Source organism: Chrysemys picta, chromosome 20 (assembly GCF_011386835.1).
Source record: "Chrysemys picta bellii isolate R12L10 chromosome 20, ASM1138683v2, whole genome shotgun sequence".
In the NCBI taxonomy this organism is placed as follows: Eukaryota; Metazoa; Chordata; order Testudines; family Emydidae; genus Chrysemys; species Chrysemys picta.
Window position 1 is genome coordinate 18502122 of NC_088810.1, and position 22971 is coordinate 18525092.

Below are 22971 nucleotides of genomic sequence, written 5' to 3' on the forward strand. Positions count from 1 at the left end.
CTTTCCTACCTCCCATTGCTGTCCTTCCCGGGCAGGACTGCAGCATGTTGGCACAGGAAGCTTGCCATGCAAACTTTAGTCATTCTGTAGCTGAAAAGTGGATTTCAGTCTTCAGTGTTCACCCTTTGAAGCCTTTAGCACTGAGGTCACATAGACGGGCACCTTTCACAGGCACTTAATTTATAATACATACAGTGCCAAAGAAACGGAGCTCACTTCTGAGCAGAGGGCAGCAACTAACAGACATATAGCATGGGCAGGTGGGAAATTTGGGCCAAGGGCTCCAAGACAAACCCCTACACTAACGAAAAGAGGGAGGCTTGGAAGCTAACGCAGAGCAGACAGGATGGCGGTGTCTTAAGGTCTCGCGCAAAGGACCCATATAGAGTGAACTGCATGGCACTCTTCTGATCTATTTTGGAAGGGCAGAATGGCCCCTGCTGGGACTTGCATGGTTCTGGAGTCTAGTATTTCAGCTCAGAGGTTTGTAACCAGGGCCGCCCAGAGGATTCAGGGGGCCTGGGGTCTTCGGCGGTGGGGGGCCCCCGCCGCTGAATTGCCGCCGAAGACCCGGCGCTTCGGCGGCGGGTCTTGGGGCGGAAGGACCCCCCGCCGCGGGTCTTCAGGGCACTTAGGTGGCGGGTCCTGGAGCAGAAGGACCCCCCGCCGCCGAATTGCCGCCGAAGACCCGGAGCGGAAGAAGCTCCGGGGGCCCAGGCCCCTCAAGAGTTTTCCGGGGCCCCCGGAGCGAGTGAAGGATCCCGCTCCAGGGGCCCTGAAAAACTCTCATGGGGGCCCCTGCGGGGCCCAGGGCAAATTGCCCCACTTGCCCCCCCCCTCTGGGCAGCCCTGTTTGGAGCACTCAGCCTTCCTTCTCTGTTTCTGGCATTGCTGCTGTTTTGAGGATGCTGCAAACCCCAAATGTCAGTTTCCCCTTGTTCTTTACACTCCCCAGTGACATAAAACAGCCGCTGCCTAGTAACGAATGCCAAGCCCCGGCTAAACTTCTGAGCTTGGCTTCTCTGGAGGTAATAAAGAAGCAGGAGCTTTGATCCGTGCTCTGGCTAGACATGTGCTTCGCTCTGCAAGTCGGGGCACACGCCGAGGCCCGGCCATTGACAGGGTGTCTAAAGCACAACCGCTCGGCTGAATCCAGTTCTCCCACATTGCGCAAAGCACGCCGCCGTGCAAGGAACCAGTTGTGCGGTGGCGGCCCGGGTGCGTCAGCGCAGAGCGCAGCCCATGGTGCTGGCGTGGATCCTTTCCCAGCTGCATGCCCTCTGCCACGTGATACCACGCGCCTGCCGAGGTTTAATCCCCAAGCGCCAATAATGGAAGGAGATTGCAGAGGAGACCAACAGCTGATCCTAATGGAGCCCTCACCTTCACCTCTTTATGTTTCGGAGGCAGCTGGCCAAACAAAGTAGGGGCAATGTCTCCTCTGGGCAGCTCGCGTCCTCTCCCCCAAAGCAGCGTAGCTAATACCCTCCTTCCCAGGAGAGACAGCTGAGCACTGAGGCTGCACTGAGGCTCCCTTCCCATCCCAGGCCTGCTGCTACCCCTGCAGATGGGGTGCAGAGACAACACCCAAGTGTTACAGGGGAGCCTGTGGGATTTGTGGGCTTGTCCCTGTTTTGTGGGAGTGGCTTGTTTTCCCTTCTCTCATTATCACCTTTAAATGATCAGCTCCTTTTTGGGGCGAGGCCTCTCTCTCTGTTGTTTCTAGAGCGCCGAGCTCAATAGGGTGCTGGTCCATGACTGGGGCGCCTAGGTGCTACCATAATACCTCTAATAGCACTGAAACATACAGCACCTTGCACAATGGCTGCCTGCTCGATGACTGGGGTGACCAGCCACAACTGCAGTGCAAAGGCTGAATGGTGCCTGTTTATCCAGAAGGCTCGTGCGCAGAGCGGGCTGAAATTTCATTCAAAATGCTTTTTCGCCCCGCAGTTTTGTTGCGGGAACGGATGCATCCATCATCCACGAGGGCTTGTGTGTTTTTGGAAAACTGACAGTAGAAAAAAACAACGGGTTGGGGTTTAATGAAAACTTTCCAACTTGTTATTAGCTAGAATAACGGCCTGCTTTACATGGACAGATTACTGTCTTCTTAGGTGGCTTCTCCATTCCTGGAAGTTTGCAACCATGGCAGCCCAGTCTGCAGGATCCCCTGCTAACCTCTTGGTGGATGAATAGGCCTTTAGATCCACCCAGGATACCACATCGGCCGTCCAGCATCGTTTTCTGCCTCATGTTCTTCTGCCATCAGCTTTTCCTTCCAGTGCCCAATAACATGCATTTCCCACTCACCCTCTTAAAACGTGCCCCACCATGCAAATTGAATCTTTCTTTTTCATAAAAATCTCTGACTTGTGTTTACTGAGTTCCAATCCATTTTTTACAGGACCGTTTATTCCAAAAAGATATAAAGGGGACATTTTATCAAGGCTTAGTTTAGAGTTTCAAACCCTAGTCCTGTATGGTCAACATCCATCAGAAGGCAGCTAACTGATCAGCACATGCCATTGCTTAAATAAGAATGGTAGGATTAAAGCCAGCTTTAAAGGTTTCATCTTTAATTCTCTTAAAAAACAACAACAAAAACCAAGCAGCACATTGTCATGCAGTGTAACACTTGAGAAAGCCACATCGCACCATGTTCTTCAAGCACAGTGAAGGTAGCTTTGAGCCTTCCCACCGCCCCCCTTAAAATCAAACAGCTTTAAGGGCAACATACAGCCTGCAGTGTGTTCTGCCTCGTGTGGACAGGTGTTTTGGGTGAGCAAGCACAGATGCCTTTCAAAACACAAGGCGGCTTTTTGCTTTGACAAAAGAAGGCGCCTCCTGGAGCCCAAAACCCAAGTAATCAGGACCATTGGTTAGCAAGTAATTGAGCATCTTTCATTTACTCAGGCTGAACTGATTTAGGATTTCAGTGTAACAGCAAATGCTGTCCTTACCCACTTCACTGCAACTACAGCATCCGTTGCTGGGATCCCATTCTACCACGTGGCCTCGGCTGGGTTAGTACTGAAGTGGGAGACATGGAAAATTCAAGATGCCAGAGAGCACATCTGCAATTCAGTTACACACTTACATTTTAAGTCCCTTGGGGCAGGGACTGTCTTTTTGTCCTGTGTTTGTACAGCGCCTAGCACCAGGCGCTCCTGGGCTATGGTAACACAAATAATAAAAAATGCAGCTCTCACCTCCAGGTCCGTCCTGAGGCCGTGTTGTAGCTTGGGGATGGGAGATGCTGCCACTGCAGTTGGTTTCTTGGGTGACAAGACAACCACAATCTGACCCCTTGTCATCACTAAAGATCCCATGCCAATTATTGCAAGAGTTCTGGCATCCAACCCAAATACCCATCCTCGCCTGCCTCAATCCCCTTGTCATTTCTAGGATTGTTTTTCCACTTCCTGCCCTGGAACACATGTAGTGGTGTTGCTGCCTGCCCACAGTGACTACACGTTCCACTCCAGAACTAGGTGCACTCTAGTAGCAGGTGAGGAGGGCCTTCAGGAGTTTGCCTGATGTCACGGGATCCATCAGACCAAAAGGCACCAAAATATAAGGTGTTAAGGCAAAGGCTTTGTTCCACTATACATGTGAATTGTGTGAGCCTGGTTTAGAAACATGCAAGGAGGGTGTGTTATGCCAGGGAACGTGATCCAACGATGCACAGCCACTCCTGTCTTATACAAGAGCAGCCCATTCTCCTGGGAGATGGTCTTAATAATATACTTAGGCATACTACACCGTTAGCAGTTTGCACTTTCTGACTCTCCCCTCAGCCTTTCAGAGATGTGCCAGGTGCTGTATCATCTAGTTCAATATGTATTGGTGAAAGAGAGGCTACGAGCTGTGGGACTGGTCTCAGCTTACTTTGCAGTCGGCAGTACCTACTAGCTAGGTTCACCGTGTTGTACACAAGTATTCTCCTTGTTTTACAGATGGAGAAACTGAGTCACAAAGAGAGTGGACTTGTCCCACAGCCATGGGTGAGAGAACTGAAATTAGAACCCAGGAGTTCTGGGCTCTCAGTCCCACGCCCAAAATATGCATGACAATTTATCTACCTCCCAGGGGAGGGTGCGAGTCTTAGTTAACGGAGTTCACATTGACCTGAAAGGCTCTAGAGAAGCACAAAGCATTGGTGCCGCTGGACCGACCAGGTATTAACGGAGGGGCGGGCAGGGGAAGTGCATTTCCACCGTCGAGCATTTATCAACAAAGATCACATTCGTCTGGAAACTGCTCTGGTTTAAACCTTTTAATAACATTAATTTTTTTTCCTCCTGGAAGTTTATCAGACTTTTACACAGGCGTGAAATGTTTTACTTTAAAAAAAAAAAGAAAAAAAGGCAGAAATAAAATTCACACATTTTGGGAAGTGCCTCAAGTCGAGCATCAAGAAGAATACACGGGCCCTTTCCTAGCCAGCAGTTCTGACTCCCGATTCCCAGTCCAAGCGGCTGCTGGCTTGGATTCCTTGCTGGAGGAGGGCAAGTGAGGCAAAGATTTGGAGTGGCTGCCCGGATGCTGGCTAAGCACGTAGCTCCCTGCTTCCATGGCCCCGGGCACACTCTGGCATCTCGGGGGGTCTCCCGTACCCGGAGGTTGCGTGGGGTGGCAGTAGGCGGGCGAGCTCTTGTCAGGAGTGACGGAGGTGGAGCGGAAGAAGGGCGCGGGGGCTGTCAGGTTGTTGTGGAGGAAGAGAATGACCCCGCAAGCGTTTGGTCCGAGCAGGGCCTGGCTGAAAGCAGCATTCAAGTGCCCTAGGTTCGCCAGCCCCAGTGGCGGGTTGCAGATGGGTGAGGTGTGCATCCAGGTCAAGTTCATGGCAGACCAGTCGGCCAGAAAGCAGGCCTGCTCCCTCCACACCGCGTCAGCTTTGCTGTCGGCTGCGGCCGGGTCCGTGAGGTGCAGCTTCTCCACAGCGGGGCTTTGGGCAGAGTCTTTGCTGGGCACTGCGGGCTTTCCTGCGTAGCTGTCCACTGCTGAAGGCTTGGGGTGGGACTGCTGGAGGAGAGGGGAGAAAGGGGGCACCTTAGGCTGAGACGGCGTTGACTTTCAAGAGCCTTGGCTGCTACAGCCAATATGGCCGACCTGCTGGAGCTCCCCGCAAGGCCGACAGATGTGGCAAGAGCGGGCAAGGAGGAACCCACAGCTCCCATGGGGAGACCAGACAGACCTCTCGGCAACACATGGCCCTCACGGACACCAGGCAAGCCCCTATAGGACCCACTTCACCCATGTCCCCAGTGCAGCATGTGCCACAGAAGTTCCTCCCCCCAGCTAGCATCCCACCTGCCACAGACCCAGCTCCATCCCCATTCTGCTGGACCGAAGCTTTTACATGCTGCAGTTCTACTAGTAATTCCCACCTCTCTCCCAAGGGACAGCTACCTCCAAGTCTGCCAAACAGCACATCGCTCGGACAAGAACAGACCTAGAGGAGCCTCATCCGTGGGCCTTTAATCCGTATACAGATGGAAGGGGTTGAATAGACCGGTTACCCAGCAAGAAAGCCCCCTTACCTTCGCCAGCTTGCGTGCATGCTCTGCTGGATTGGAATCAGGACAGGAACTGTTCAAGGCGACATGAGGGAACCAAACTTTCAGCATCATTTCTACCTGCAGCAGGGTGCCCAAGTATCGCTCCCTGCAAGATGAGAAAAGAAACAGGGGGTTCCTCTCAAGCCAGGGGAGATCGTTGTGCAGTTTTACCCTGCTGAGCCCAGACAGATCAGTCACAGCCTAGCGCCTTGCACAGGTATCACACAATTAACGTGAGAAAGAAGAGACAGTCAGGCTCCCGCAGCAAGGAGACTGCCCTGTTATTCCGTACGGCTGCCTCTCTTTCAGAGAGGCTTCCAAAACAGGCCAAGTTCCCCCAACAAAAAGATGGGCCTCAACTTTTAAGATCTGGGCTTTGAATTTCAAGTTACAGAATAGCAGAAATTCAGTACTTTGACGCCTCCCCTCCCCTTTGTCCAAAAGAAACGTCTACCTCCCTCCCCAGAGCTTCCCTCTGCCATAGGATTAGATTTCAGTGAAGAAAAGGGACGAGGGTAGCAAGTGATTTGTGGTTTCAACGAGTGCCAGGACTTGGCTCGGTTCGAAAAGCCCAGAGGCATTTCCTAGGCTGTGTGCAACGGTGCAGTCCAGCACTACCAGTCATGGGTGATTGCTGCCAGTGGGGGAATCAACCACCAGGAGTAGCAGAGTGATAGTGCCAGGAAGAATCCAGCTATTTCTCTACTGACACCCAAGGCAGACCTCAGCCCCGGGGGTGTTTAACCTGGGGCGCCTGCGAGTCAAACGGCAAGCGACTCGGGGCACCGACGTTCTCAAGGAAACAGCACAGAAGTTCAGTGGGAAGTTTGCTGATGCTGGAAACGCTGGACAGAGTCTGTGCACGGTCTGTCTCTCCCTCCCACAGCCAGTCACACACCAACCTCTGCGGAGCTCTTATAATGATTTTGCGGAGGAGACGCTTACCCCATTTCTGGCTTTTGCAGGACTCCAACTATCCTCTGAATCCTGTCCATGGCCACGCTCCGCTGGAAGCTGCTTAATCCTGGGGGGGGGGAAATAAAAAACAGAGCAAGGCTATTAGTTTACAGACAAACCGAACCAACTTTACTGCTGCGAGAGAAGGCAGTCGCTTGGGAAGCCACGGCCAGGCTGATTCAGCCTCCACACTGCTAAGACTCTGATTACCCAGGGGAGATTATGGCGAGATCACGCCAATTACATGCAGCGTGGACAGACGCGAGAACCTAGCCCTCAGATTAGCTGGAGGAAAAGGCCAGCACAATGCGGGGGGGTTGAGACATTGTCATGTCTTTGCCCTCCCACTGCAGATACAGTGAATTGCAGCCTCTGCTCCTTGTAGCGGAGGCTGTTGTACTAGGAGAAGTCACCCCCGTAATGCAGCCAGCATGGAAAAGGGTTTGTATGCTGGAGAAGCAGGTGCCCCTGGGGCTCTATTAGCACCATGTGATGACTTTCTGAAGGGCAGGTATCACGCCACACCAGCTGCCTTCTTGCACGTTATTCCGAGCCATAATCATTTCTTCACAGCCAAGAGTGGGCGTGACACAAGCAGGCAGCGCGACACGTGTCTGGCTGATGGAACTCGCACGCACGGAGACACGTGTAACCAGCCCGCTGAGAGAGAAAGGAGAGCAGGCTCCCAGCGCCGAGCGGGAGCTTCAATGAAAGCCTGCTCTTTCAGATTTCCAACAGCGTGTTCTCAGGGCAGGAAAGCAGCGATACAAAGCGCAAGCAGCTCCCTGGGAATTTCTCAGCTCACGCTGCGATCAATGCAGCTTACAATGGCCTTCTTTACTAGGCAATTTAGCACAGTCAACCCAGGGGCAGAAATTAAGATGAGGGCTCAAGAGAGTGCTAAAAACAGAAAGAAGGAATTCAGAGAAGAAGATCTTGTAAGGGGAATAAGCTAATGCCAACAGACTACACATTAGCCCACATCTGGCCCTTCAATTCTTTTCGGGGGCAGAGGAATAAGGGGAAAACAATGAGTGTTGGGTACGTAACACACTAGTCTCTTAAGTACTGAGCAATGGTAAAGCACCCGTATCTACTCTAGTATCCTAGAATATACAGGATCTCAGAGCTGCGACACCCATTAGATCCTCAAATCCCTTCCCATTCCAGGGCAGGGCAGCTGCCTGCTAGCAGATGTAATCAGATTAATATGTAAACACAACGGGTGATTGAGCCATAGGGCCAAGATGATGAAATAGCCCCACGCTGGGAAAAAGAAGTCAGAGGGATTGGGCCAGATCCTCGGCACAGATCTGCTGACTTCAGCGGCACGACATTAATTTATACCAGCGGGGAATCTGGCCCATTCTCTCAACGGCATTTCAGGCTGAAGGATCCTTACCACTTACAGAGCACTTTACGAGCGTTAATGAATCCATAAGGAAGGGCCAGATTCTGATCTCAGTCGCATCAGTGAGGAGTAAATTCACAGAAGTCAAAGGAGTCACCGTAGCGTAACAGAGCTCAGAATCTGGTCCTGGGAGAAGGCAGCTTTAGCACTGGGGTAAAGCCCTGGATGCACCCTTATAGAGAGTGAGAAATTCTGCCGTCCAACACATGCACGTTACAGGAGCCAGAAATCCTCTTCCCCCCCATGGTGGTGATTACAGGTCCTTAATCTAGCGCACGCATTTATATGCGCAGGAAGCATGGAAAACGAATGAGAGATGCCACCGCTTTCCTCGGGGATGTGATCTCAGAACCAGATTGGCAAGCGTGCAGCGCCACAACTGGGGCCAGGGTCAGCCAACGCGCTCAGCTCCCAATGTGGCACTTACGGCTGGGTTTCCAGCACCCAACTTGCCCAGCTCTTACAAAACCCCCGGCCTCTCACCGTGGCGCTGGGCTGGGAGCAGATCGAGCCCTTTGGGGTTTTCTGTTCTGTCTCTAAAGTGGCAACTGCAGCGTGGGCAGCTCTAATTGCCCATCCCATCCCCCTTATGGATCATACATGTCCCCGCCACTCCTTCGTTTGCTCCCAACCCAGCCCCGTCCTGAGGCCGTTTATGTCTCGGAGCAGACAAGCGCCAGGTAAAGCTGTCTGCCCTGCTCCGTTTGGGGCCCCAGAAGGAACAAAGGGCTGATTGAAAGAGGGCGATATTAAGAAGAAAAGGTGGGGGGGGGGGGGGGCAGGAAAACCCTGGACCAGCCACACAAATTGCTCAGACTGGGGAAACCGTGCAGTGGGCGACTCCCCATGCCAGGCAGCAGCTGTTTCTCACTGGTCCCCAATTCTCCCACCCTCTGAATGCCACTCCAGCAAGAAGCCCGGAGACGGCCACTGGCCTCGGATTTAGGGATCAAAATGGGGAGAGAGGGGAAATAATTCCCTGCGGTTAAATAGCCGCGTGGCGGCGTCAGACGCTCTGGGGAGGGACAAATGCGAGGAACAGCACTTACCTCGTTCGTAGCGACCTTTCTTCAGCCCGTTCAGAAGCTCTGCGAGAGGCCTGATGAAGCCCTGGAGTTCCCGGCACTGCAGAGAAGGAGCACAGGAAGTGAGCCAGCCTGTCCGGGACGATCCCCTTTCTGGGCTCCCCCCAACCCCTCCGCGCACACCTCTCCCTGGCGCATCCCTGGGGCTAGTTTTGCACCTGTGCAGCTGTGTGGGGCGGCGAGGTGTGAATACAACGAGGTGGGCTCTAAAGCACTCGCTTTAATCCCCAGTAATGCACTTATTACATCTGATTTCATGACCCTCCTCAGACTGTAAGCTTTTGGGAGCAGGGACAGTCTTTGTTCTGAGTCTGTACAGCGCCTAGCACCAGGATATGGTCCATGACTGGGGCTCTTACACGTTGCTGCAGTATGAATACTTCACACCACTAATCCTGAAGGGCTCATGGTGCTAATGCAAGTGACTGCAAGAATTCTAATTCCCATCCTTTCACTTTTACGATGACGCTGACCAACCGTTTTCCTTCCCCATGCTAGTCCTTCCCCACTGCCCTCAACTTTTTCCAGTCCATAGGGTGCCCAGCTCACATCTGAGTCTGCACTGGCCACGGCACATGGGAAACTGAGGCACAACCCCCCTGACACTAATAACACAGACGGCCAGATGGCCAGCGGCTCACACCACGTATTCCACCCACCAGCTTCAGCATCTACAGGGCCTTGGTGCGATCAAAGGTGCAAAGAGAGCGAGGCTTTGCCAATGGTATTGGTGCATCAAGCCGGCAGGGGAGAAATCCCAGCCTGGATCAGGCCTCGTGTCTCATTTGATCGCACATTTCACCCCTTCCCAGGTAACTCCCTCCTTGCTGACACCCGCTTCCCCGGATATTCTCATGGAACTCACCTTCTGGGCAAACAACCGGTCGCCGTCGGTCAAGGGCAACGTCGGAGCTTCCCTCATCTCCGTTTCCCCATTCCTTTGCCTTTTTATCCCGTGGGCAGCGGGCTTTGCAGCATACTCGGGGTATTCCCTCTCCCCCGCGGGACGGATCAGACGCTTCCGTCCGCTCTCCATCCTCTTCTGGTTCAGAGTCCTCCCAGCCAGGCTGCCATCCCCGTCCATCAAACAAGCGCAGGCGGAGGGGTATCTGCCTTCCAACGCCCCGGGAAACCGGCCGCACTGACTCGACGGCCGTTGTCTAGCAGAGCTCTGCAAAGTGGGTTTCACTGTCCTGCGTTTGCAGTCCCGGCCCGGCAGGCTGGGGCTAGTCCATGCCGACTTGGGAGAAAAGAGAATCCTCTCCCCTCCAGAGCGGGCGTCTCTCCGGCGGCTCAAACCGCCTACCTCGCTCTCGCAGTCCGACAGGAAGACGCCGAAGTCGTAACACTTGTCCTCTTCGTCGCTGGCGGCGCTGTCGACCGAATACAGAGACTCGCAGGACGACATGCTGTTGGGGGACTCCATGACTGCGGGAACCTGTCAGGGACCAAAAAACGGGCAAACAAATGAAGAAGATGCCAGTAACAGCAACAAAAGATGCCTTAGAGATCCTACCGTCTGCCTCCCTGGCATCCCCAGACCCTACAGCCCAGCGGCTCTTAGCACGGCTGCTGAGCAGAGTTTATAGAAGGAGGCTTTAGAATAATTTCCTCGGGATCAGCTAAAAATCAAGCTCTCCGCTGGTTTACTGGGGGGGGGCGGCTGAAAACAAAGGGGTAAAGACAAAGGGAGCCAAATGGACCCTGGGCAGTTGCAGTTCCTGGATAGAGCTTGCCAGCAGAAACTGTTCCAGATGTGACCAATCTGTTCCCATCGGGGCTGCACCGGGACAAGGCACCCACTAGATTTCATTGTCGGGGGCAGCCAGAAGGGTCCACAGAGCAGCCCTGCAGCGGGTGGGTGCCCAAGTCAGCTCCCAGACACTCGACGGGAGCGTGAGGCGGAGTGACATACACAGAGCCTGAACTAGTGAGGGAGGGAGGGTGCAAAGTTCACGACAGGCTTCCCTTGCCGCCCTCGGTGGCATTATAGGATATGGACAACAAAAATATCCTAGCAACCTCATTGCCACGGACACAGGCAGTTTCAAAATCAGTTGGGAAAAAGCTACATGTCCTGCCCGGTTTTACAGCACAGTCTGCTAAATATTAAGAAGGGGAAACACAATTCTTATGTGTATTAAGGCAGCAGTAGGAACCCGACTCAGAGACCAGGACCTTCCCCCTTGGGGAAGGGAGTGGGGTTGCTTCCACTTGGACACACTGAAACATATAAGGTGGTGTTTCATTTTCTGGCTCACATGGACAGGTGCTGCAAGGTTTGGGTTGCAAACACAGTAGGGAAAAGGTTTCAAACAAAACAAAAACTGGCATTAAACAAACGCTCTCTCTCTCTCTCTCTGATCAGTCTTAGTTTCTTAAGATCTCTTTTCTGCAGAACCAAATTGACCCGTTAAACCACTTCTGTGGTGCATCGAGAAAATGTTTACTCACCGAAAATGTTAGCAACCCTAGGGTATAAAAGTGACCACTAACAATGTAATACTAGAGTGATATTAGCCTGTGTCCTTTTGATTTGGACTGGTATAAAATGAACAGCTCATAAGTCAATATACTAAACACAAGTGCCCACCAGACAGGAAACAAGTGAATTAAAAAAAATCAAAAAAAAATCAGAGAATCTCGGAGCTGTTCAATGCAAGAGTTAAACCCGGCCCTTGAGGGTAAAATAAGCAGAGGACAAACTACCCGTCTAAATGAGAAAAGGTTTCTCCAATACACTAGAGATAAGAGCAGGGTGTGTCAGTCTGATTTGAAAGGGACTGTCTGGCTGACTCAATGCAGTCAGCACCTGTGGTCTCTGTAACAGAGCGCTGGCCCCAGCTACTGGGCAACATAGGATCATAAATTTAGGGACGGGAGGGCTCCAGCCTTCCCACGCTCCCCATCACTGCAGGCAGACAAAAATCTGTAACCCTTTCCTCTATGGAGAGGCAGACAAAGATGAGATGCTTCTACGCTTTATTCTCCTGCCCTGTTTTAGACAGATGCCTACTGCCACCTCACAGCAGCGACCCTGCCGCCAGCCAAACAGCTGGAGAGAAATCAACAACCCCTAAGTGAGAAATGTGGCATTTCACCGGTAAATTGGCCAACAGAGAATGGCAGGCAGGGAGAAATCCTGGAGAGGCTGTTCTAAGGGCATGCTTCACGCAGCCAATGTCATAAAACAGTCACAAGTGGCTTCCACCCCCAAAGATCCCAAACCACACACAAGATACGCAGCATCGCTAAGATCCCTGCCATCCTGCACCCACTTCCTAGGAGCAGAAGGGATCAACACACTCACCACCCCCACCCGCCTTTCCCTACATGGCATGCTCTGTGTGTGCGCGCGCACGCACACACACATGTGGGATTTTTGGTATACACACGTCTTGTTGTTTTTTAGATCTAGCCCAACGCACCTACACAGGTATCCCTCCGGGACTCAATAAACGGATGAAGGGTTGTGTCCACCTTGCTGGGAATTCAATCTGCCTCGGTGTTTCCTGGTCTGGTGTTGGGCTCTCTCTGCAGCGGCACAGGCAAAGGAGGTGGTTTCCAAGTGCAGCAGGTGTTTTATCCAAGAAGGCTGGGGAACGACAGGGGCAAGTTAACCTACAAGTTGCCCTCAGCTGTTTTTACAGTTCAGAGTGACTTGGCGGTGACTCGATGGAGGGGTGGGGGTCCCGCTCTCTTGGCTACAAAACATTCCCTTCTCCCTATACCCCATGTCTCTTCCCGAAGTAATCAACCCCCTAGTGCCACAGCCAGCCTCAGCCGCATCCCTGCTTCTTACAAGACCCATCACCCCCCTCCTAACTTCAGAACCAGCAGCACCCTCCAGTCCCTTTGCTAAAGAAACCAACCCGCTATTCTTGGAACTCAGTAGGAGATCTCGAGTAGGAGCCCCCACGGCAGCTCCTTCGTCCCCAGCAAACCTCCTTCCACTAAACCCGTCCAGGGTCACCACCCTGAGAATCAGTCTCGTTCCTCCTTCCCTTCACCCAGAGCCTAGCAAGCACCTCGCCTGCAACGCACCCAGCCACCACCGCACGTTGCTGACCTAGATTAAACACGCATCCGCTCCTCGACACCAAGAGTCGTGCTGTCTGGATGTCTGCTGCAATCATGGACACGGCTGTCCCCATGCCACGGGACACAATGAGCCCTGCACGCTGGTCGAATTCTCACACACGCAGCCCTGGCCTCCCCTTCTGCAAGCAGGAACACACTCTCCCTGGTCCTTCCCTCTCCAACACACACACACACACACACACACACATATGCACGCCCTCCATGCCCCCCCCCGCCATTCACGCACTCATCCCAGCACACGCACTACTCACGTGTTACACACTCAAGTCACTGCCATTCACACCCTGCCCCTCCCTGCCATTCATGCACACACAGTCCTTGCATCCCTCATGCAGAACCCCCTGAACACTAGGGTGACCAGATAGCAAATGTGAAAAATCGGGTCGTGTGTGTGTGTGTGGGGGGGGGATATAAGACAAAGCCCTAAATATCGGGACTGTCCCTATAAAATCAGAACATCTGGTCAAACTACTGCACACACACCCTCCATATCCCCCTTCCCTTCCACACTCAGGTCACCACCCTTCAGACACAGGGCAGGTTAATCTCTAAGCCCCATGCGTGCTCCCACGGGTCAGGGTTGCTCCTGGGATTGGTGGGGAGCTGCAATGCTTGCCCCCGCGATCCGGATCGGACTCCTCTGTGCCCGGGGACAATGCCGGGATCCGGACACTCCACAGAAAAGCGTGGGGGGGGGGGGTCTGGATCCCCACATTCTGGTCAGAAAAGAGAATCCTCCCAGGGGGCGCACATGTGGGGGAGGGAAATCCCCTGATCCCCCCAATGGCACAGGGTCCTTTCACCTGATCCCAGGCGGGGGCAGAGGGGAGGAGCCCGATCCCTGATGCCAGCAGGTCACAGACCGGGGGTGGGGGCGGGTCCCAGGCTGGGGAGGAGCCCGATCCCTGATGCCGGCGGGTCTCAGGCTGGGGGTGGGGGTGGGGGGAGGAGCCCGATCCCCGATGCCGGCGGGTCCCAGGCTGGGGGGGGTGGGGAGGAGCCCGATCCCTGATGCCGGCGGGTCCCAGGCTGGGGGGGGTGGGGGGAGGAGCCCGATCCCCGATGCCGGCGGGTCCCAGGCTGGGGGGGGGAGGAGCCCGATCCCCGATGCCGGCGGGTCCCGGGCTGGGGGGGGGGGGGGAGAGCCCGATCCCTGATGCCGGCGGGTCCCAGGCTGGGGGGGGGGGAGGAGCCCGATCCCTGATGCCGGCGGGTCTCAGGCTGGGGGGGCGAGGGGGGGAGGAGCCCGATCCCTGATGCCGGCGGGTCTCAGGCTGGGGGGGCGAGGGGGGGAGGAGCCCGATCCCTGATGCCGGCGGGTCTCAGGCTGGGGGGGCGGGGGGGGAGCCCGATCCCCGATGCCGGCGGGTCTCAGGCTGGGGAGGGGAGGGGGGGGAGCCCGATCCCTGATGCCGGCGGGTCCCAGGCTGGGGGGGGGGGGAGCCCCATTCCTGATGCCGGCGGGTCTCAGGCTGGGGGGGGGGGTGGAGGAGCCCGATCCCTGATGCCGGCGGGTCCCAGGCTGGGGGGGGGGGGGGGGGGAGAAGCCCGATCCCTGATGCCGGCGGGTCCCAGGCTGGGGGGGGGGGGGGAGAAGCCCGATCCCTGATGCCGGCGGGTCCCAGGCTGGGGGGGGGTGGAGCCCCATTCCTGATGCCGGCGGGTCCCAGGCTGGGGCGGGAGGGGAGAGGAGCCCGATCCCTGATGCCGGCGGGTCCCAGGCTGGGGGGGGGGGGGGGAGGAGCCCGATCCTGGCCGGGGACGGACTGGGGGGTCCCGATCCCTGCTGTCCGCCCCCCGGCCAGCGGTTCTCACACCGCAGCGGCTCCCAGCTCCCTGCCCGAGCCCCGTGTCCGTCCGCCCCACTGGATCCCAGCGAGCCTCCAGCTCCTCACCTGATCTCCTTCCCAGCTCCGCTCCCTCTGCTCTGTCCCCTGGGCGGCTCCGTCCCCGCTCCACACCCAGCCCGTCCCAGTCCCCAGCCCGGTGCCCGGTCCCCGCCCCCGGCTCAGTGCGGGCGCCACGCGGCCACGTGCGGCCCGGCACGTGCCTCCCGCTGGGCCCCGCCCGTCCCGCTCCCATTGGCTCCCCAAGCCCACCCCGTGTCGCCGGCCACCGCCCTAGAGCCACGCCCCCTGCCCCTAATTGGAGCTCGGCGGCTCCCCCGCAGCCCAATGGCGGAGCAGCGCTGAACCGATTGGCCGGGAGGGTGGGGCTCGAGGCCACGCCCCTACATGTGGCTGCGGGAGCTGGATGCAGGGGTCTGGGGGCGGGGCAATGGAGAAGGACACGCCCCTTTGTGTCAGCCTGCCGCATCGAAGGGGGCTGGGCGGGAGATGCGATGGGGGACCCAGAGAGGGCAATGGGGCAGGGGAGGGGGCGTGATAGGGGACCTATAGGAGGTAATGGGGCCGAGGAGGAGAGATGATAGGGGACCCATAGGGGGTAATGGGGCAGAGGCGGGGGGATGATAGGGGACCCATAGGGGTAATGGGGCAGAGGAGGGGAAGCTGGTGAAGGCACAGGAGGAGACCACAGGGACTGGGGGTGGGGAGAGAAATGGCGGGACTAGAGGACCACAGTGGGTTAGGAGGCGGTGGAGGTGGGGCTCAGAAGAGGAAGCAGCTGGAGGACACAGAGAGGAGAGGGGCTGGAGGACTGGGGAGACAGGAGAGGGGATGGGGGGGGCTGCGATCCCCAGCAGGGATAGGAGGGGGTTCTGCCGGGGAAACACAGTCAGTGGAGAGAAGCAAGAGAAATGGGATGGGAGATGGGGGGGGAGAGGGGTATGGCAGGGTATGTACACAGAGTCGGGGCTGCTAAGGGGACAGCAGCAGGGACAGGGAGCATGAGGGGAAGGAGACAGGTGGATGGGGAAAGAGAAGGGAAGAAAGGAAAGAGCAAAAGAGATGGGGGAGGAGAGGGGTGGGAGTTGTGGAGAGGAGCTGGTGAAGGCTTAACCTGCCTTGCAGCTGCCTTGGCCTGATGGTACGAGAAGCCCGTCCCCTGTGCCCGGGCCAGGCACATGGACCTATTTACCTCAAAAGATGATGCTCCCCAAAGTCTCTTTGGTCTGATGGCTTTTTTAAATGAACAATGACTCCTCTTGTGCTTCCTGCTGAGGTTATGTGGTAAAGGTGGGTGCTGGCCAGGAGCCCAGCCCTGTCCCGCACGCAACTTCAGCTCTGTAAGGGGCTGGGTGCTGCAGACACTATTGTCCTGGTAATGGGTCAGTAGGAATAAAGGGCATATAGCGCTGCAAAGCCTGGAGCCCTGAGTGCCCCAAGGCAGCAGCTTGTCTCTATACATCAAAGCCCTTAAGCGCACGCGTAAGTCCCCTTGACTTCAGAGGGGAGTTAAAGTTAACGTACAAGCTTAAATGCTTTGCTGAATTAGCATTAAGGGGCATAACAAACTTTACTGCTGCGTGCATGCTCATGACCTCCACTGTCATGCCACTGTGACTGCATGCGGGGGCATATAGCCAACTCTTTTATGGCCCTGGGATGTGGCAAAAGCGTCAGCAAAGTGGCTTTTGTTTTAAAGTGCTGTTATATGCTGTGGGTTGGCAGAGGTCTATTATTCTATGTTCCCGGCTGCTGACATCAGTATCAGTTGTCCACATCCTGTAAAGGTAACCTGTGATCTGTCACTGACGATCTGTTCCCCCTCTACAGGCTGTGATGTTCAGCACTTAGAAAGCTGGCTTAAATGTGCTAAAACATGCGGTAGGGAATGATCCTGCATTGGAAGGGAGATAGTACATCCAGTTCCGACAGGTCTGTTCCATCTCTGGGTTGAATTCCTATTAATGTTCCCATCCAGTAATTTGTAATCAATTACTCCGTCCTCACTTTCCAGAGGGAGAAACTGAGCCAAAGAGACAGGAAGTGGCTTGCATCTCACCTCACAGTGAGTCAGTGGCAGACCTGGGAATAGAACCCAGGTGTTTTCATTGCTCTAAAAACCAGACCTCACTTTCCTCCAGAGCTGGAAAGTAGAAGATGCCCCGATCCTGAATGGATTCCTTGGCTGTTGCTGTAATATGAATGATTAATAATAAGCAGAATCTTGAAGTCCTGAATCTGTCAGTTTACAGTCCCTTAGTGACCAATGTAACAGCTCTCCAGCACTCAACAATAATTGGAAGGGGGGATTCATTTGTGTTTTGTAACGATCTTTAATTAAAGAACAATTCTAATAGGAAAATGGCTGTTCTTTCTCCCTGCACTGCGGATGGAAGTCCTTGTTTGATATTTATAAACTGAAATACATGCCTAAGTACAATGCTGAGAAATTTGAATATTCTGGGCATAAGTAGATTTTGGGCCCAGATTCACTCTAGGGGGAATCTACTCACTTCTGTGGATTTACACCATGGATGAATTTGATGCTTTGATTAGTATGCATGCAGCCTCTTTGGAACAGGATTTGTTCTCTGATTATTGTTCCCTGTAAGTGATTCAAATAGTCCACTGTGTTTATCCAACGCACACAACATTAAAGGGACAGCGTCAGCCTTGTTTAGGGTCCCCAACAGAGATTTACTTATGGAAACCAACACAAACAAAAAGCGAGCGAGCGAGAGATGCTACAAAACTGAACATGAATAGAGATGTTGCTGTGATTTATTCAATGAGAGCTTGGTTCATTCCATGCTTCTCGGGCAGTGATGGCAACCTTGTGCATTAGAACCCGGCACTGAATCTGATTGCAAACAAAAAGTGATATTGACCAGCTTACCTTTCCTGTCCAAGCTGAGTGAAATGCAAACAGGAAACCAACCTCATCAGTGCCGAAAGCAAGCTGGATTTTCTTTAACCACTCTCTTTTAAGAATCTAAGATGGAGTTAGTAATAACACAGGAAAGGGTCTGATTCTGCTCCCCAGGGAGAACTTCATCAAGAAGAACTTCAGCCACTCCAATGTATATTACATCAGAGGAAAGCCAGTATGAATGAGGTTAAAATCTGGAACATATAGAATTTTTCTGTTACCTCGACAGCATCCCTGAAAACAAAACTGATTAAAATCAAAGGAAAAATAACAGAGATTAGAAAAGCTTTTCCATCTATCTGATTTGATTTCTCTCTCACTCCCTCACCAGATGAATCCATCCATCCACATTTACACCCTTCTGTGTATCTATTCCTCCATCGCCATACACACCCATCTATCTATCTGGATATCTTTTCTACTGTGCCTATCACTGTGGGATCTGGTGCTGCTTATGTCTTTCTCTTGCACATCTTGTACGGCTGTGCAGAATCAGCGGAGTTGGATGTCTCAATTTCTTTTTACTGTGCAAACAGCCTCCTCTCTGGGTTTCCAACGCGTTTCTTCGCAGTGGAACCGTCATTCTCCGGCAGCCTCCATGTTCAAAATCCGCTGGCAGTGCTGTGACTGCTTGTGGTCTGATGTCACCGGTACTCCATCCATGTCCAGAAAGCCGAAGAGAGTGAAACCCCGGCCAATGACTTCTGCAGCTTGTGTTGCTTTTGGGGGGTAGAGTACAGCTTGTTAATTAGAGGGGAACTAACCCTGTGGTTTTTCTTATAACATGGACTCTTGAGCACAAAACAGATCATAGGCAAAATCTTAAACAGTGTCTCTGTGGAGCCATTTCCAAGCCTTGGACTCGAAATGTCTAACACAGGCCTGCAGTGCGGCTAGCTGCTATCAAGAGCAAGAGACAAGGCATCTCCTTGCAAACCATCTCAGATGAGATGAAGACAAAGACCAGTTCTCGACCATTTGCAGTTCATGATCGTTTGGCCATTAAAGTATCAGAGGGGTAGCCGTGTTAGTCTGAATCTGTAAAAAGCAACAGAGGGTCCTGTGGCACCTTTGAGACTAACAGAAGTATAGGGAGCATAAGCTTTCGTCTCAAAGGTGCCACAGGACCCTCTGTTGCATTTGGCCATTAAAGATTCTGACACACTTTTAGCAAAGGAAGGGCTGTTCCCCTGGAGTTCCCCCTGGTTAAGTCTCCCTGTGGATTCCCTCTGCAGATAAGGGGGTTTTCTTTACTTCCCAGCCCAAACTGTTGTGTAGTGTGCTGTGCACTGATCAGTGGCTGTCTCTTTCCAAGCTCTGTGAGAGTGAGGGATCGTCCTTCAGGCCAGTCCTCGCTTACAGACAGGCCCCCAACCTGAAGCAAATACTCACCAGCAACTACACACCACACAACAAAAACACTAACCCAGGAACCAAACCCTGCAACAAACCCCGGTGCCAACTCTGTCTACATATCTGTTCAAGGGGCACCATCCACAGGCGCCAACTTTCGTTGGCTCTGGTGGGTGCTCACGCCCCCCCAGCCCCGCCCCGACTCCACCCCCTCCCTGCCCCATTGGACCCCTCCCCAAATCCCTGCCCTGGCCCTGCCTCTTCCCCGAGTGCGCCGCATTCCTCCTCCTCCCCATCCCTCCCAGCGCTTGCCGTGCGAATCAGCTGTTTCGCAGTGCAAGCGCTGGGAGGGAGGGGGAGAAGCAGGCTGCGGCGGTGCACTCAGAGGAGGAGGTGGAGGCGGAGCAGAGGTAGAGGTGAGCTGGGGAGGGAGGGCGGGTTGGGGAGCTGCCGGTGGGTGCAGAGCACCCACCAATTTTTCCCCCTGGGTGCTCCAGTCCCGGAGCACCCACAGTGTCGGCGCCTATGACACCATCATAGGACCTAACCACATCAGCCACACCATCAGGGACTCGTTCACCTGCACATCTACCAATGTGATATATGCCATCATGTGCCAGCAATGCCCCTCTGCCATGTACATTGGCCAAACCGGACAGTCTCTACGCAAAAGAATAAATGGACACAAATCTGACATCAGGAATTATAACATTCAAAAATCAGTAGGAGAACACTTCAATCTCCCTGGTCACTCAATAACAGACTTAAAAGTGGCAATTCGTCAACAAAACAACTTCAAAAACGGACTCCAACGAGAAACCGAAGAACTGGAATTAATTTGCAAACTGGGGACCATCAAATTAGGCCTGAATAAAGACTGGGAGTGGATGGGTCATTACAAAAACTAATTTCCCCATACTGTTACTCACACCTTCTTGTCAACTGTTTGAAATGGGCCATCCTCATGACCACTACAATAGTGATGTTTCCTCCCTTGGTATTCTACTGTTAATTGAATTGTCTCGTTAGCACTGACCCCCCCACTTGGTAAGGCAACTCCCATCTTTTCAGGTACTGTGTATATATACCTGCTGCTGTATTTTCCACTCCATGCATCTGATGAAGTGGGTTTTAGCCCATGAAAGCTTATGCCCAAATAAATTTGTTAGTCTCTAAGGTGCCACAAGGACTCCCTGTTGTTTTTGCTGATACAGACTAACACGGCTACCCCTCTGAAACCTGTCACCAAATAAATAATGTTGCCATTGCAATTTTTGGTCAGCAAAGGATTACCTAGTCCACACCCAAGGAGACGTATGAGTAGTTATATAAGGGCACACTATAAACAGGAAGAATTCCAGAGAGGGTATGTGGTTAGAGCAAGGGAATGGCTGTCCTGGGTTCTATTCCTGGCAATGGAAGAGAGTGCAGACTACTGGTTAGAACAGGGGGAACTGTGAGTCAGGTAGGGTGACCAGACAGCAAGTGTGAAAAATTGGGATGGGGTGGGGGGTAATAGGAGCCTATATAAGAAAAAGCCCCCCAAATTGGGACTGTCCCTATAAAATCGGGACATCTGGTCACCCTAGAGTCAGGACTCCTGGGCATTAGGCCCGGCTCTGTCCACGAACAGCTATGTGACCTTGATAAAGTCTCTTCAAGTCTTTGTGCCTCAGTTTCCCCAACCTATCAATTGAGTATAATAATGAATGACCCCAAAGGAGCGAGGCAGGCTGGGAAGTTGGGTTGATGCCTGCACGGCAACATGCCCGGCCAATGTGCTATATAAGTGCTGAGTATTACGAAACGAAAGCTGGCAGCATAAGAACTGGAACAGTTCATAACACGGATGATTCCTCTTGGGTCAATCCAGTAGTTGCTTCTTGGCTTTAGCCCACCCCTGCATTCCTGGGGAGAGGAACAAAGCTAGCGCACCCCCATGCTATCAGTTGTTTGTAATGAAGGGAGCTGACCCTGCCCTAGGCACTACCAATAATACTCAGTCTCTGACACAGGACAGACAGGCAGGCTCCAGAGTGGGAAGAGGGATCCGAGCCCCAGCAGCAGACCGATGCCAGGAAAATCTGCACCAAGTGAGCAGTGCTGGGAACGTGCGCTGATCCCTCCTCGAGTCTATTACATAAGGGGCAGTTGCAAATTTAATCAAAAATCTGAGAAGAGGACATTGCGTTCTCCCAGCTCTGTTGCCTCGGCCCCTCCCCAGCTGCTGGGAACAAGGTGGTTTAGTTAGCAGAGGCGTAAATAAATAAACCCAGAGCCAGGTTGGTGGCTGCCAGCCAACTGGGGGAAGAGCACGCCTGGCTGGGCTGTTGCGTCAGGGGAGCTGGCTCCCTTTTGAGCGAGTGGCTTGCAGGGGCTGGGACCGGGACGCAGAGCCTGGGTGTCTCTTGGGGGGGGCTGCTGGTTCTGATCCAGCCCAAGGCTTTGAGTTGGGTCCTTGCTGCCGTGTCACAGCCCCCTACTTCTGGCGGCGGGGGGTTGGGGAGGAGTGCGTGGGAAGGAGAGGCAGAAAAGAGCTGGAGGGCTGCCCCATCCCAACTTCTAACGTGTGGGGGTCACGGTAAGAGGGTTTGTAGTCCCCATCCTCCCAGAAGTGCCTAGTCCTTTGCTTTCTTTTAGGATCTCAGAGCCCTTTATGAACAGCAGCGAAGCCTCCCAACAGTGGGCACCGTTCTCCGCTTTTACAAAATGGGGAAACCGAGGCACTGAGCCTTGCTAGGCTGATCCTGCGCTTTTCACACATCTAACTCCCATGGCACTAAATTAGGGGAGCAAGGGCTGCAGGACTTAGCAGCTTACCCAGGTCCCAGGGAACCCAGGAGTCCTGACTCAGCCATGTGTGTTATTTACTAAGGGCCTGATTTTGCAGGCTCGCTCTGTCTGAGGTTCTTTTCTTACCCCATCACTGTAGTATCGGAGCACTTCATAATCGTTAAGGTATATCCTCATCACAGCCTGTGGGGCAGGGCAGGGCTATTATCCCCATTGTCCCTGTGGGGGGAAACTGAGGCACGGGAAGGCTAAGTGATTTGCCCTGGGTCACCCAGGCAGCCTGTGGCAGAGCAGGGACTTGAAACCAGGTCTCTCAACTCCTGCACTGGTGCTCTAACCACTGCACCAGCCCATGAACACTTCAGCTGACGTTTGGGGAGCTGGGCATCCGTCATCAGGCCTGAATTATGGCTCCGCTAACCTGACCAGAGTTTAATGGCGTTTGCTGCAGATAAGTTTGGGGGTGTCTGTGCCCCCAAACCCCCAACAGTTAGTGGCACCGCTCATCAGAGGTCCAACTGATGGTCAGATGAGACTTGCTAGAGCAAAGGAAATCGCCGGGAAAAATCCCCTTCTTTTCCAGACACCACAAGCGCCCGGGATCCCAATTCCCTCTCACCGGATGCCTTCCTTTACCGAGCAGCTCAGACCGGGAGGATTTTACACTCGCTTTGCACCCTCCGCACAGACCCCCGAGAAGTTAGCCAAAGACCCCAGCCAGGGAAGGAATTGAAAGCAAACTGCCCCAGAAGGGAGGAAAGGGTCCGATGCTTCTCCCAGCTGCCAGCCTGTCCCTAAGGATTCCTTCCCGGTTACCTCTCCGCACCCCTGAGCTGTGCCGCCTCTCCCCAGAGCCAGCGCTCCCCTCCCGCTTCCTACAGCGCATTCGGTGAGAAAACGCCCGGCAAACTCAGTCCTGATGGGCCGAGGT

The 22971-nt window shown here is 53.9% G+C and overlaps 1 protein-coding gene across 3 annotated transcripts; it reads right to left on the reverse strand.

The window, feature by feature from the left end:
- Nucleotides 1–4264: 4264 nt before the first annotated feature.
- CIART (circadian associated repressor of transcription) lies at nucleotides 4265–15150 on the reverse strand. 3 transcript variants are annotated; one of them, XM_008170309.4, is made up of 7 exons: nucleotides 15014–15150; nucleotides 12446–12612; nucleotides 9883–10455; nucleotides 8982–9057; nucleotides 6510–6588; nucleotides 5547–5670; nucleotides 4265–5028 (listed from the first exon to the last, which is right to left on the reverse strand). In XM_008170309.4, exons 3-7 carry the CDS (start codon nucleotides 10441–10443, stop codon nucleotides 4417–4419), a joined length of 1452 nt encoding a protein of 483 aa, XP_008168531.2. In that variant the 5' UTR covers nucleotides 10444–10455; nucleotides 12446–12612; nucleotides 15014–15150; the 3' UTR covers nucleotides 4265–4416. The 3 variants fall into 3 exon arrangements, with proteins under 3 accessions (XP_008168531.2, XP_008168530.2, XP_065430693.1); XM_008170308.4 differs by lacking the exon at nucleotides 15014–15150 and adding an exon at nucleotides 13087–14024; XM_065574621.1 differs by lacking the exon at nucleotides 12446–12612 and having other exon boundaries at nucleotides 15014–15105.
- Between the last annotated feature and the right edge of the window lie 7821 nt (nucleotides 15151–22971).